Source organism: Leptonychotes weddellii, chromosome 5, assembly GCF_054177405.1.
Source record: "Leptonychotes weddellii isolate Sample4059 chromosome 5, ASM5417740v2, whole genome shotgun sequence".
In the NCBI taxonomy this organism is placed as follows: domain Eukaryota; kingdom Metazoa; phylum Chordata; class Mammalia; order Carnivora; family Phocidae; genus Leptonychotes; species Leptonychotes weddellii.
This window is the reverse complement of record NC_138373.1, coordinates 36,848,149-36,862,694: the sequence shown is the minus strand read 5'-3', so window position 1 is coordinate 36,862,694 and position 14,546 is coordinate 36,848,149. Positions and strand designations below refer to the sequence as shown.

The 14,546-nt window shown below is 45.7% G+C and overlaps 1 protein-coding gene across 1 annotated transcript in view; it reads right to left on the bottom strand.

Annotated features, from left to right (window-relative positions):
- The window catches only part of WDR37 (WD repeat domain 37), a 42,400-nt gene that overhangs the window by 26,318 nt on the left and 1,536 nt on the right, over nucleotides 1–14,546 (bottom strand). The window contains exons 2-8 of the mRNA XM_081818895.1: nucleotides 13,272–13,368; nucleotides 10,277–10,372; nucleotides 9,871–9,935; nucleotides 6,325–6,460; nucleotides 5,186–5,257; nucleotides 1,701–1,745; nucleotides 1–14 (exon numbers count right to left, since the gene is read on the bottom strand). Of these exons, the coding sequence (XP_081675021.1) occupies nucleotides 1–14; nucleotides 1,701–1,745; nucleotides 5,186–5,257; nucleotides 6,325–6,460; nucleotides 9,871–9,935; nucleotides 10,277–10,372; nucleotides 13,272–13,368 (525 nt within the window). The remainder of the gene's footprint in view (nucleotides 15–1,700; nucleotides 1,746–5,185; nucleotides 5,258–6,324; nucleotides 6,461–9,870; nucleotides 9,936–10,276; nucleotides 10,373–13,271; nucleotides 13,369–14,546) is intronic.

The following is a 14,546-nucleotide window of genomic DNA, read 5'->3' as shown; positions in this document are numbered from 1 at the left end:
CTGATCTCCAGAAGCTGAGGACAGAAATTAGGGCACAATTACCCGAAGTGCACACCATGTGTAAAATGTGCTTTCTGCTAGGCTCTGTAACTCAGTGATCCTGAGCTACATCTGAGACTGCATGATGCTACCGACAACAGGCGAAACGTATAAAATTAAGACACTGGTTAAAAACATCCCCCTTCATTTTAGGGTAAAAGGTTGTGAAGAAATTTACAAACAGATTTTATTCTCCATCTATCTAACCTAAGTAAACTGGAACCCAACTACACTTCAGCTCATGACCACAGTAGTTTCGAGGTGTTTTAGAAAAGCAAGTCTCATGCAAATGTGTGCTCTCCTCCACTCCACACTGATGGGCTCAAAACCTGCTGGGCCACCGTTGAGTACTGAGACCTTACTTTCATGAGCCAAGTGTGCAAAGTGCTGCTCAGACTGGGGATCGGAAAGAGAAAGGACAGTGAAGGGCACACACAGGCCCACAGACGTGCCAGACGGAGGACCTGCCTGAATCCCACTTCTCTCTGTGGCTGCAGAAGTTCCCCAAAGCAGCCACATGTGGATTGTGGCACATTTCTTGTGGTGTCAAGCGAGCTCACTGCCTGACCTGCGAGCTCGCTTAGCATCAGTGCCCCTCTCCAGCCCACTACATGCTCTGCTTCAGCTTCCATCAGGCCTTGTGAGAATGTCTTGATTTCCTCCCCGCCCCAACTCTGGTTGTCACTGGTCTCCCTCCACCCTCCCTCTTCACAGTCACACACTAAACCATTTCACAAGGTGGAAAGTTCTCCAATTGTTTATTCAGGCATCAACTAGCTACTGTGGTCAAGGCCTGTTCACACAGAGGGCTCTCAAATCGACTTTCCTACCATACTCTGCTCACATGGAAAAGCACCTGATTAACCCCACTTTCATCCTCTACCCCAGGGTAGCAAAATCTGGCCCATAGGCCAAAGCCAGGCAACAACCCACTGTTAGAAGACGGCTTACTGCCCACACCCATGGCCGCTCACCTGGGCACCCCCTCTGCTGCTTTCACACTAACACAGAGCTAAGAAGTTGTGACACGGACGTGGGGCCCTCAAAGATGAGAACATTTACTTCTGCTCCTTTACAAGAAAGCTCACTGACCTCCACTCACCAAACATTTATCCTTCAAGATTACTGTCAGTGTCCCCAAAAATCAGGTGTCAGACGATTTTACAGGAAGACTCCTCAGTCCAACATAAAATTATGGCAAACCCATGCTACCAGGGCCCAGGAGCGCTCCCCAGAAAGAAGTAAAAACACTGGCCCCGCAGAGCACCATGACCTGGGGCTATTTCCGCGTCTCTGCTTCAGGTGCATGCAGGATTAGGAACTTGGCAGCAGTGACAGGGCTGGAGAAAAGCAAGGTCAGTCTTCTGAGAAATACCACAGTGTGAGCGGGAAGGCCGGTGACCACCACGTGCTCCATAAGGCGACCTCACGGTGGGTCACCTGCAATCTCACACGAGAGTCAAGCTCATCTAATTCATAATCCACTATGGTTTAAAAAGGTTCTATTTGATGTGTTTTTCCTTCTCCATTCCTCAAGTATTGCATAAAATGGCTACCAATGACCATCTGACTTTCATATGAGGCATGGACGAGAAAGGGATGACTACAGCTATTTCAAGATTATCAATAATTTTGTTCAATAAAGAAAAAAATCAACATACCAGTAAGAGCCAACTGCTCTGATGGATGAAACTTTATAGAATTTACTGCAAAATAAAAATATTACAAAAACAGGTTTAAAATAAAAACATATCAACAATATTTATCAAAGCTACAGCACAAACTACAAGGTAACTTTAAAAGTTAAAAGAACTATAATAGTTCAATATTAGATCCTCCCATATAATTAAGCTATGAATAAACATATAAGAGACTAGAGATACATGAAAACACAATTATCAACTATCACAGTGCCAAAGTATAGGACACACAGAAAAAGAATATAAATAATCTACTTCTTTTTATACATAAGCCACCTAGAGTTAAAAATAAGTCGGGACGAAAACGAAAACACTTATGACAACAGACGGAGACAGAATATAGTAGGGACATGGCTGACTGCCCACCCCATCAGGCAAAAGGCCACCCTCCCTCCTGTCCCAATCCAGGAGACCCCAGGAACGGAGAAAGCAGGCCCCTGCCAGCTTGGGAAGAGTCAGGATAGTGTAGACAGTTTCCTTCTCCAATTGTGGCAATCTGCCCAAGTCTTCCGAGGTGGTGTTCCTTTGCCGGATGGAATGAGGGAGTAGGAGAGAAGTGCAGCCCTCCCCTCGTCCCGACAGTTTAGCGACAAGATGGCAGCTGGAGTGTGCAGAGACTGGAATCCAGTTGCTGGGACTTCCCTGCCTGCCACCTAGCTCTCCCAGGGAAAATGACAGGAGCAGCTCCCAGGCACCCCAACACAGAGCTGACCTGGGTCAGGGCACGTGGGGCAGCCAGCCCTCACACCCACACAGGGAAGACATGCACAGCGCGCACAGAATACACAGGAAGTTTCAGCAAACTTCAGCAAGTGCCTTCAGGATGATTCTGTCAGCTATGCCACTGGAATTCTGTTTTTCTGAGGAACTGGAAAATGCTAGAAGATGCTTTCACTATAAACTCTAGACGACAGAAAATGTGCGAAGAACTCATGGAAAATTACCTCCTTAAAAACAGCAAACCATCAACAATGTCTACAATAAACATAACACTCCCAGTGTCAAGGAGCTACTGGTAAGACCAGCGGCCACTTTGCACCCTGATGTCTGTGTGACCCTGAGCACCTTCCTAGTGCTGCAGGGAGCAAAGACACCACGTTTCTACAGGCCCCGTGAGGTGTGTGTGAAAGAACGCACACTGAGTGCTCGGCCAAGAATCAGGCATACAGTGGGCACTTAATGACTGTTCACAGCCACAGTGCTGGCTGTCAGCAGTGTTTGCACAGGTCTAATAAAGAGAAAACTGAGCACTGATCTTACCCAAGAGACAGTGCCACGAGTGCGGGCGGGACCGGAGGCGAGCTCAGGTGCCACGGGCAGAGGGCGGGCTGCAGCGACACCATCCCCCTGCCAGAGTCAGCGCACTGTGGCAAATGCAGAAAAGGATGGCGAGCCCCGCGAGCACCCTAAAGACACGCAGCAGCCCCCAACATGCAGCTAACTCAACACACAGTGGCCACAGCGGGAGCAGAAAGGTAGAGGACACCTGAGACAAACGGTCTTCAGGACAAGCTTCGAAGATACCTCATCTATCATTTGTGTGCCTAACTTTAACACAAACGTGAAAGAGAACAAGACACGGGAGAAAGCACCATCTCCTGCACAGGAGGCCTGACTTGGGGGGCGCTCCAGCAGGGGCAGCGGCAACGCTCAGCATGGGACCCTTGAGGCAGAGGGGCCAATGCACAGGAGGGCACTTGGTCCAGGTGATGAGAGAGGAACGAGCCAGGACAGACACATGTCAAACCACCTGTGGTGAGTCACGCAGATGAGAAATCCCGGGGTGGGGTGGAGGGGGGTTAAATGGACCTTCACCATGTAATCAGAGCACCGCCTAGTGAGTAAAGCAAAAGCCAGGACACAAGCACTACACAGATGGCGCCCCAGAGGACAGCACCCTCGGGAGAAGGGAAGGCCAGACACGCTAGCACTCCGACTCCCGTCACCCGGCCTCACCACACCCAGGGCAGCGCCACACCCCACATGCTGGCCGCAGGATGTGGAAGGAACACGCACAGGGCAGCCCACAAAGAGCAGGGCATCAAAGTCGTCAGGTACGGGAGGCTCTGGGGAAGGGACGAGAGCCACAACAAAGGAACAGAGACGCGTGTCAAGTCTGGCCACAGGAGCGGACAGTCATCCCGTGGCCAAACCACAACGGGTGGAGCTAGGGGATGAGTTTGGGATAGACACAGAAATCAGGCCAAATAAAAATAAGGCAATTGCAAGAAGGGCACATACATGAGCAGCTGTGAACAATACCCACGTCACCATAGTTAGATTTGAATAAGAATCGCGCTGTAGCTACTTGCAAGGACAAGAGTGGAGAGCAACCTATGTGGCAAGGGAGTGGGTCCTCATTGCCTCTGTAAGAATCACTTGTCTAAAACTCAAAACCTCAGAAATAATAAAATAGGCTATTTGGGAAAATGGAAGAAAAAAGCAGAATACGTAAAGCTGTTAAAAGGGGCTCCTCTTTTGGGGAAGTGAAATAGAGTACGAAGGGGAGGCAGGAGCCCGCGGTAACATTTTATACAGGCTGCTAACACCCTCTTAATTTTTAGGCAATGTGGACGTATTTCACCGTAACAATGTTCTTCAATGAATAAATGCGCGGTGGGGAAACAAAGGCTCAGCACACGTTCATTTGAGAACGTCTGCGAAGCCGTGAGCGCCGACCCCGCCCGCCCAGGCACCCCCTGCGGAGACAGAAGCTACACGTGGCAGGGAAGACGTGCATATGCGGAGGGGCGCGAGGAGGCAGCAGGGACCCCCGAGGGAATGAGACCCCGAGAGAGGGACGAATGTGGGTCGCAGCCCAGACAGGACAACAGACATGCCCCCACCAGGCAGAAGTCTGCAGGTGGGGCACACGTGGCCGCGGCCGCAGAAGGCAGGCGCCACCTGTGCGTGTCTACAAAGGGGAGGGCTGTGGCGGTGGTGGTGGCTGGTGAGGGGAGAGGGAGCCGGGAGGCGACCTGACAGACTGGAGTGGAGAGTAGGCCAGGAGGAAGGAACCACCAAGGGCGCCCAGAGGGAAGTGGGCGAGATGCGGTCAGAACACAAGGCGTAGGCGCGGGGGCAGCTCGGGGCAGGGCAGAGCTGCTGCAACCGCCGTGCATTACCTGCAGGCAGGAAGCCCGGGGACGGACGGCAACCCTCCCTGGGCCCTACTACGTGCAAAGCAGCATGACCCTGAAAGGGAACCTCTGAAATGAATACACAGTCTTTGACAAAGGTACACATTTCAGTTCCAAATTTGCTGACATGTGGCTTTCGAGGCAACGGTAAAGGAAACAGAGACAATTCCTACTCGCATGCTGTTCCCCAGTGAGGCTCCCACTGTGCAAGCAGCATCGCTCTGACAGCCCCTGAGTGCCCACGGGCCCGGCAGCCAGATCAGCACACCTCCCATCAGAAGACACCGCCCACCCTGTGTTGCTCACCTGACCCCACATGGCCTGAGTACTTGACGAGGCACCTCCCTGTCTCTATACTCCACAGCAGAGCCGTGTGATCTGCAAGATCCAAAAAACAAGAGTAACTGACCCATCACCAATTTTATGGTCTTTTTAATAAAAGTGAGAAGTTACATTATCACTAGTATCTCTGGCAACTCTGTACTACTCTGTAATTCAACTGACCAAAGAAAATATTTCCAAGAAGACAGAAGTTGGTGACCTGAGGTCAGGGAAGTGGCAAATGGAAACCCAGGGACTTGGACCCTCAACGTGCTGTCACAAGGACTGCATCTCGCCAGAGTCGTGACAGCTCCATTGTTTTGTTGAATTAACACTTTCCAGAGCATCACACAGCACTGAAATGCAAATTAAAATCCAGTTACAAGTATTTGAGATACAAATATTCCTTTGGACCTTTTCTCTTACATAACAGGAAAATCCTTTCTTTCTTTCTTTCTAATTGTAATTTCCCAAACACGGTGGGGTGCTCATGTGCATAATTTCAAACAAGAAAGAGAACTTTCTTCACGGGTCTAACTGCTGCAACATTTTCCACTTGTACTTTGAAAAGCAGAACCCAGTAAGTAACTTCTCACAGGCTGGTAAAGTCATTTCCAACAAGTGAGCACCATTTTTAACTTTAGCAATTTTTATCTGAAAGGGTATTAGGTTATGCACCTTGGATAGCTTTCAAAAACTGTCTTTTCTTTAATGACAAAAAAGGGCTCTCGGATGCCTGCCCCAGGAGTCCCACAGGAAACAGGGCCACCAGCGGTCCAGCTTCCCCCTAAACCCTAGAGCAAAGGGCCCACTTCAGAGACCACAAGGCCCCTCCCTCAGCTATACCTCAATTCAGGCAGATATGCGCTCGACTGTGACTAACAAGAAAGCCAATCAAAAAAATACCTAGTCTGTGTAAACAGACACGCTACCTTATGCTGCCGTGAACAGTGATGGCTTACGCAGCTGCCTGACCACAGAGCCAGCGTCCGCCCCCCCGACACCACGTCACAGCAGCAAGGCCTGTCGGGGCACAGCAGCGCCGAGTGCTTTGGTGACAGTGATGCTTGGCCTCCGGCAGGGCCACCGCGCCCGGCAAGCAGAGGGGCTCGCTGCAGACTCACCAGCAGACGCGGTGCCCAGCACCACAGGCTGTGTCCTCGCCACACTGACGTCCCAGATACCATCCCTGTGGCCAATGTATTCCTTCACGAGCTGGCACACGGCCCTCGACGTGGTGGTCTTGAAGCTGGAGACAATCTAAAACCATGACGGGAAGGAGTATTGTAGACAATTTACTGGCTGAATGTTTTTAGGTTAAAAAAGGTACAACAGAAAAAGAGGTCTTGAACAGCATGAGTCCCTGAGCAGGATATTTAAAGCATTAAGGGAACACAACATAAGGGCAAACAGCAGCATCCCTCCAGCCGGACGTCACAAAGTAAGAACAAAGGCCACCCTAAGGCCTCAGAAGAACCCCCCCAACCCCCTGCAAAGCACGTGTGTCCTCCCATGGAGAGGAGAAGGGTCTGTTTACACGCTGCAAGTCTCTTCCACAAATCCAAGCCATCAGCCAAATTTCCAAATTCTTAAAAAAAAAAGAAAAAAAGAAAAAGAGCTACCAGGACATGAAAGTCAGGAGAGTATACCCACACCCTTAAAACCACTTTTATTATTGGGAAACCTTCATTTTTTTCCCATTTTTGGTAATTTACACCAACCACGTATTATCAGGAGGCAAAGAGCCCAAGGTGGGGAGGAATCCAAAGACGACACTTCTACCAGGTGAGGTTTGTCCAGCACTGTTTATTGAGTGCGTGCTTGGTGCCGGCGCTGCACTAGGAGACACACACAGAGCGCAGCAGGCCCCGGGCAGCTCACAGTCTGACGGAAACAGACAGGAGAACCACAGAGGTGTGCACGAGGGTGAGGCATCGTCCCGTACGATACACACAGCAAACAAATCCCACTTTCTCGTACAAGGAAAAACAGAGAAGTGCATGAGAAAGAAACTAATTAAACACAACTCTTCAGAGTTTGGTTTTTAAACTGTTCTCAGAACGACTTTTCAGCTTTTAAGCAAATCAGAATAATGGAGATTAATCAGAATAATGAAACTATAAAATCAAGTGAAAAAGAAAACTTGGTATTAAACAGCTATTTCAAACACTGATTTAGCAAAGCCCTGAAAATGAATCTAAGTTCATTCTTAGAATAAAGACATTACAACACAATCTACTGTTATATCAATTTGGGTGTGAACATTCAAACTGTCCTGACGCCGAGAACGACTAAAACATGTTTAACGAAGACAGGCTCTTTCAGAAGAAATATATCTGACTCGGTTTGAATTTTACAAAAGGACTTGCTCAAACACAAACCCATCATCTTTTTCCCTCTGAAAGCTCCTATCCCACCCAAACTAGCGAAACCGTCCCTCCATGACAAGGAAAAGTGCTTTGACTGGCCTAAGGTGCCAATCGGATGTTCAATAACGTAACACGTAGGACGGAATGGAGTTGGAGAACATGCAAAGCCTGCCCCACAGTACATGTGAAGCCTCCTGCCATTTCTAACACAGATGTTGTCCGGAGACATGAGCTACTGAAGCCACGCTCCTCGCCAACCCCACCCAGACAGGAAGAACAGAAGGTCACTGCTCAAGACTCATGCCAACCCCGATTCCAGTGGGATTTTGCAAGTGGACAATATGCAATTTATGAATATTGTAACAAATCATTTCATGTGTTGCTTCCAATTGCCCACTACACTTTGAATACCTATTAACTCTTTGTTCTTAAAAATCCTGACTCCATCACGACAGCAAAGAGGCCCCACAAAAGACTCGATCTTGCAGAGTGAACATTCATGACAGAAAAGCAGAATGAAGTGACAAAGTGATGCTTACATCTATCAACCTAATTATCGTTTTAATTAAGATACAATCTAAAGTACTTCAACAAAATCAGAGAGGGGTTTTTCACAGTGAGAGATCGTCATCTTTATAAAAACATGTGTGAACATTTTACAAGTTTCTCTACAGTGACTGCCAGTTAGACGGGCACGCCTCCAGCCCTGGACAGACATGAGCGATCCATCCTCAGGCCCCCAGGAAGGGAAGATCTCTTCTGGTCTGCTGAGCGCACGTGGGTGCACCAAGCACACTACTTGCTGTCAGGGCTGAGTGAGGAGGCAAGTAATGCTGCCTTCAAGCTCACTACCTCCTTGTTGAACACACACTTTGTGCTACCACCAAGAATACACACGCAGCACGGATCAGAATATACTCTGGTACCGGAGTCTTTCTTCAATTTTCAGCTAACATCTTACAACATTATTCTTTAATGCACACAATAAAGATCATTAATTACATGTTTCTTATACACAGAGATTAATTTGTGGATCTAAAATACATTTTTTTTAAGCAGAGTATTATAGCACATATCCTTCCCTTGGCCCAAATCTTGTTTTTCACTATTGTTAGTAAAGGACAACTTTATACACTCTTTCATCTTCTACTTCAGAAAAGCTCTGAAGGTTTCCAAATTCTAAGACTGTACGTTGAATATGAACGCTGTACCCACCGGAATAAACAATATAAGTCAAGATAATAAAACAAGAAATCAGGTGAGGAAGAACATAATCTTACAATACATTTTGAAAAGAAGTTTAATGTTAATTTGTTTAAAAACTTAAAAACTAGCAAGTATAAGCTAGATAAAACATAATAAAACATTTTTTAAATGAACCACTTATACTGTAGAGTTATCAAAGAAAACAGAAAAAAGGTAATCAATATTCATATTTTTTAATAACAAAGAAGTACTAAGAGTTTTCAAATAAGCAGAAGTAGCCATAAGACTGAATCTGCTCTATTCATCATAGTTAATCTCGCTGTGGATGTCACACTCAGTAACTTCAAGCTCAATGGAACAAACTGGAAACATAGAAAGTTAACAAGAACTCTTTATGCCATCATAGCACACCACAAATGTCAGCTTTTCCCTCAAGTTTAGCAAAAGGGATGTCTATTTATTACAGTTAGATAATTAATTTATCTTTTATATATTCAAAATACTCCAAAGTAAAGATGTACACAAAATCATTTTAAAATATTACCTTACAGCAGTCCTCCCTCCCAGATAAACTTATTCCCAAATGATTAAATCCTTGCCACTTTAAGAAGGTCAGAACAAGATAATTTTTAAAAAAGCAAAATACAACTGTCCCTACGAGCCTTGGAGACAGACCTTCACTTCTGTACGATCCTTAGAAAATGAGAGAGAAGAGGCGGCTAAACAGGAAAACGTGCCTGTGGCCCAGAAGAGAATCTTCACTGCTTCTCACCAGTCCCGTGCTCCAAATTCAGAGCCTCTGCATCAAGCCACAGAGCAATACAAACTGTCTCTTCCCTCAAAAAAGACAATCTATTTACTCACGCACAACATTGGACTCTCAGGAAAGACCCGGGCAGAGGAGCATCTAGGTGTCCAGAGGCTGTGGCCACTTAACATACCTACGATATTCCCTGCAAAAATCCAATTTCTCTAAACAGAAGAAGTTCCTCTTTGTCTGTTACACATTTCTAACTGGAAAATATGCAGCTTCAGGTACACATCTGCACACCTCAAATACCACAGGAGTGGCCCGAGAGCCAGCGCCCGGCATACCTTGCTGGTGGAGGCCTTATAAGTGGTCTTCAGCTTCTGTGAAAGCTGGCTGGTGCTGTGGCTGGCTGCAGAGACAAAGAAGCAACAGTCAGGGATAGTCGTACAACCACAGGGTCACAAAATGTCAGAGTAAGGACAGACTGGGGACAGCAAACCCCATCTGTCATTCCACACAGGAAGACAGTGACCCGCGAGGGCCTGTCTACTCAGGCTTGGGGGCCAGAGCACGGTTACAACAGGAAGCCAAGCTTCCTGGCGCTTCTTCCTTTCCTCTATGCCCATGCTGATTACATGCCCTGAGTCCTGCCCACTGCACAAAGCCCATCAATCCACATCCTTCATTAAAGTCCAAATTCCCCCCACACAGAATGTGCAGCGCAATCCTTTTATGAGTGTTCACCCTTACCTTTCGTTTTGAGCTGGCCCTTACTCAGTTCCGCCCCATCGATCGCTTGTCCTTCAGCAGCTAATCGTTCGTTAAGAGTCTCGATTTCCCTACGCACTGGGAATAAAAAAGTTTTTTTCAAAAAGGTAAGACATGCACTTCCAAAACCTGAGTACATAAAAACGTTAATACAGAAGTACTGTCTCAACACAGACATGAATAATACTCTAAGAAACAAGATCACAGTTCCTAGAGTTCTCACAAACCTCAAGACAGCTTTCAAAGAATACAAACTCCAGCCCTCTCCTCGCACCAGGAAGACACTGCGCTGTCAGGGCACACAGGCAGGGCTCCAGGGCCTCAGTCTAGGTCATCTCCTTTGTACTTTCTTCTGTACACTTAAAAACATTTTTTCTGGGGCGCCTGGGTGGCTCAGTCGTTAAGCATCTGCCTTCGGCTCAGGTCATGATCCTAGGATCCTGGGATTGAGCCCCGCATGGGGCTCCTTGCTTGGTGGGAAGCCTGCTTCTCCCTCTCCCACTCCCCCTGCTTGTGTGCCCTCTCTCGCTGTGTCTCTCTCTGTCAAATAAATAAATACAATCTTTAAAAAAAAATAAAAACACTTTTTTCTGATACTGTCCAAAATTCAGTGAAATTTGTACAGTCTAGCTGAGAACACTGAAATTGGGGGAAAACACATACCATAACAAAATGTAACTACTGCTGCGTGGCAACACAGAGCCCCAGTCAAGGATGGTATCTACGAAGACGGACAATTCAGGGAGAGTTATGAAACACGACTACAAGTACAGAACCACAGGGAAGGAAGAGGAAGGATGTGAGTCATCAAGAGAATCAGCAGACACACTCGTGCTGGTGCTCTTCTCTGGAACAGGCCTGCGGACCACAGAATGAGGAGCAACACCTGGGGAAGGGACTCGGCCAAGGACACAAGCCACTGCAGCAAGGCAGCAGGACCATGACCTGGCCACCCAGCCCCCCACACCAGGGCTGCACACCTGCAACCATGCCATGCCACCTGCCAGCACCGTGCACCCTCTACTCAGGCTCCCATGAGACGCAGGGGCTGCGTCAGGCGGTGGAGGCTGAGGGCAGAGGCTCTGAGCAGATCCACCTGAGCGCTTTAGACTGTTCCTCACAGACCGCAGGGAGCCATCCAAACCAGGCAGCAGGAGACTGTGTAAACTCCAAGTTCCTCTAGCACAGTCGTTTGTAATCCTATAGTTTTTCTTTTTCTTTTTTTTCAGTAGGCTCCAAATGGAGCCCAATGCAGGGCTTGAATTCATGACCCTGAGCTGAGATCAAAAGTCGGACACTTAACCGACTGAGCCACCCAGGTGCCCCTGTAATTCTATTGTTTTTCTTGAACAAACTGCATGAATGCATAAAACATAAGGCCTTAGATCACAATAGAAACTCAATAGCACCTGGGTCATTACAACTGATACTTAAAAAAAAAAAAAAAAAACCTTAAGATCAGAAGCAGTACATGGTACCTAATTTTTACTTTATAAAAACTTGGAATAATTTCTCCCTCTGTAAAATTCCAAGGTGGACTTATAAGGAGAATCCAAAAATAAAACATTAAATTGTCCACTAGCAGAGTTTAAATGACATAGGATTACATTCTCTTCATTACTGATTCAACCACATCACTCAGTTCTAGAGTAAAAAATATTTTAGTATAATACATTATATGTTAATAAAGAAAAAAATATTTTAATAATGGAAATGCTGTTTATTAGGATTCAATTTCTGAAATCACAGTTTATATAAAGCATGAAGACCACATAATAGTTACACTGGCATAATACAGATTTCAACACAAACCCTATAAAAATAACAAACACTATAAAGTAATGGAGCAATGAATGGGTAAAGGACAGGTTTGTTTCCTGACATTTCAGAGGGAAGCATGAGTGCATGTGGCCTAAAGCTGACAAGCTAAAAGTAAAAGTGGACTAAGTTTACAAAAATAATCACAAGAATTAAAAGCAAAAAAATGCTTTCCTTTGCAGAATGGAATGGGTCAAAGGTAAGGGTAATGGTAGTTATCTTTTTATACTGCTTTTTTTTTTAAAGTAATCTCTACACCAATGTGGGACTCAAACTCACCACCCCAATATCAAGAGCCAGATGCTCCACCAAATGAGCCAGCCAAGAGCCCCTATGCTGCTTGATTCTTTAAGCAAAGGAAGACATTCCTTCTAAAATAAATTTAAAAAGAGAAACTAAAGCTAAGCTAATTTAAATTTTTTTTTTATTTACCTTTAGTAAGTCAAACAGATAATACATTTTAGGAAATTCTCAAAATATAGTATATTTTAAAGACAAACACGAATCAACATTTTCTCAATTTACAATATACTTTATGTAGGAATGGTTATAAGATGTATTTATTTTTCATAAAATCACAATTTGAATGGGAGAGTGTAGTCAGCAGAGTACTATCCATCCCAAAAGTAACCTGTGAACATGTGGCCTCCATGGCAAAAGGGCCCTTGCAGATGTGACTAAGGTGAGGGATCTTCAATGGGGAGGTCACCCTGCATGACCTGATGACCCTTCCTTCCCTCACGTCCTTAGGAATGACTCAGGGATGCGCCAGGAGGACTCTACCCACTGCTGACGGCTTTGGAGGTGGGAGTGGAAGGGCTTCAAGGTGAAGAGCGAGGCAGGCTCTAGATACCGGGAATGCCAACAGGAAGATGAGGACCTCCATCCTCACACTGCAGAGAACTGAAATCTGCCACAATGCAAACAAGCAGAAGACAGACTCCTCCCCCCTCACACCTCCAGAGGAGCACAGCCCTGCCAACACCTTGATTTGAGTCTGGTGACATAGCCAAACAGACTTCTGACTAGGGAGTTATAAGATAACAAATTTATGTTATTCTAAATCACTACACGTGATACAGAAATACAGAAAACAGATACAGTGGTGAATGTCTACCCAAAAATTTTATAGAAGTTTATGAAGACAGGACATACTCACATTCTAAGTTTTCAATATAAAGGTTTTCAAACTCTCTCTCTATTTGACCAAACAGTTCCAGAAGTGTACTGCGAACCGAGGAAGGCAGCTTGGAATCCTGGAAAAAGGAAGATTCTGTTTAAAATGAAAAAGAAACTCTTTTCCAAAGTTAATTATCACGTCTTAAATTCTTATTTCTTATACATAAAATGCTTAAAGAACTTAATTTCACATCTATACAGACTACAAACGTAATAACTACAATCCAATGATATAAATGGTCACCCAGCATAATACAGGATTCAAAACCAAGCATTTCTTCAAAATAACATCATTTTTCTTTAACAAGGGAGGGAATAAGCCTACCTTATTCAAAAACTTCCAAATCTGTAGAGAAGGAAGACAGTTCCCATAAATGAAGTTTCATTATACAGTCTCTAAATTCTACCATACAATATTATAAGTTAATTTGAATAAGCTATACACTAATAGAGGTGCTTTCATAGAGTTCTCCCATCTATTGTGCTTCAAGCACAATACTGGATATTTCTTATAACTATACTTAATACCTACAAGACTATGAGGAGGGAAACACAAGAAATCTGACTTGTAGTAGCAAAACGTGTCAGCTAAACAAAAACCTTACTGCATTAAGTGCCCAGGAGCACCACGCTCTTCATGCCTGCCTCCCCACGTGTTCTGCACACCTGCAGCCCTGTCCAAACCTCATGGGAAGCCCATGAGCAGAAGCAACACCTCTGCTGAATTTTTATGTATAAAGGTGTGGGCGGTGTCCTCAACACCACCTGTGCTCACCAGCACATACGTCCTGGCCACTGCTGGTAATGAGGAAATTGCAGAGTCCACACTACACTCTCATCTCCAGAGGGCATGGCCTATGGCCTACTTTGTGTACCTCCCGCACTTAGAGTATTTTCAAAGAGAATTCTTCACATAGATTTCTAAAATAAGGTTTCAATATTTAACTGCTGCCAATGTTACTTTCTAAGTGACACTTCAAATTTACATGCAGCACAAACTCTCTAATGTTTAATGAGCTACAAATAAAAATATCCAGTTTATTAAACTTCTCAGATTAAGTTTTTTTTTTTTTAAAGGTTTTATTTATTTGACAGAGAGAAAAACAGTCAGAGAGGGAACACAAGCAGGGGGAGTGGGAGAGGGAGAAGCAGGCTCCCCATGGAGCAGGGAGCCCGATGCGGGGCTCCATCCCAGGACCCTGGGATCATGACCCGAGCCAAAGGCAGACGCTTAACCATCTGAGCCACCCAGGCG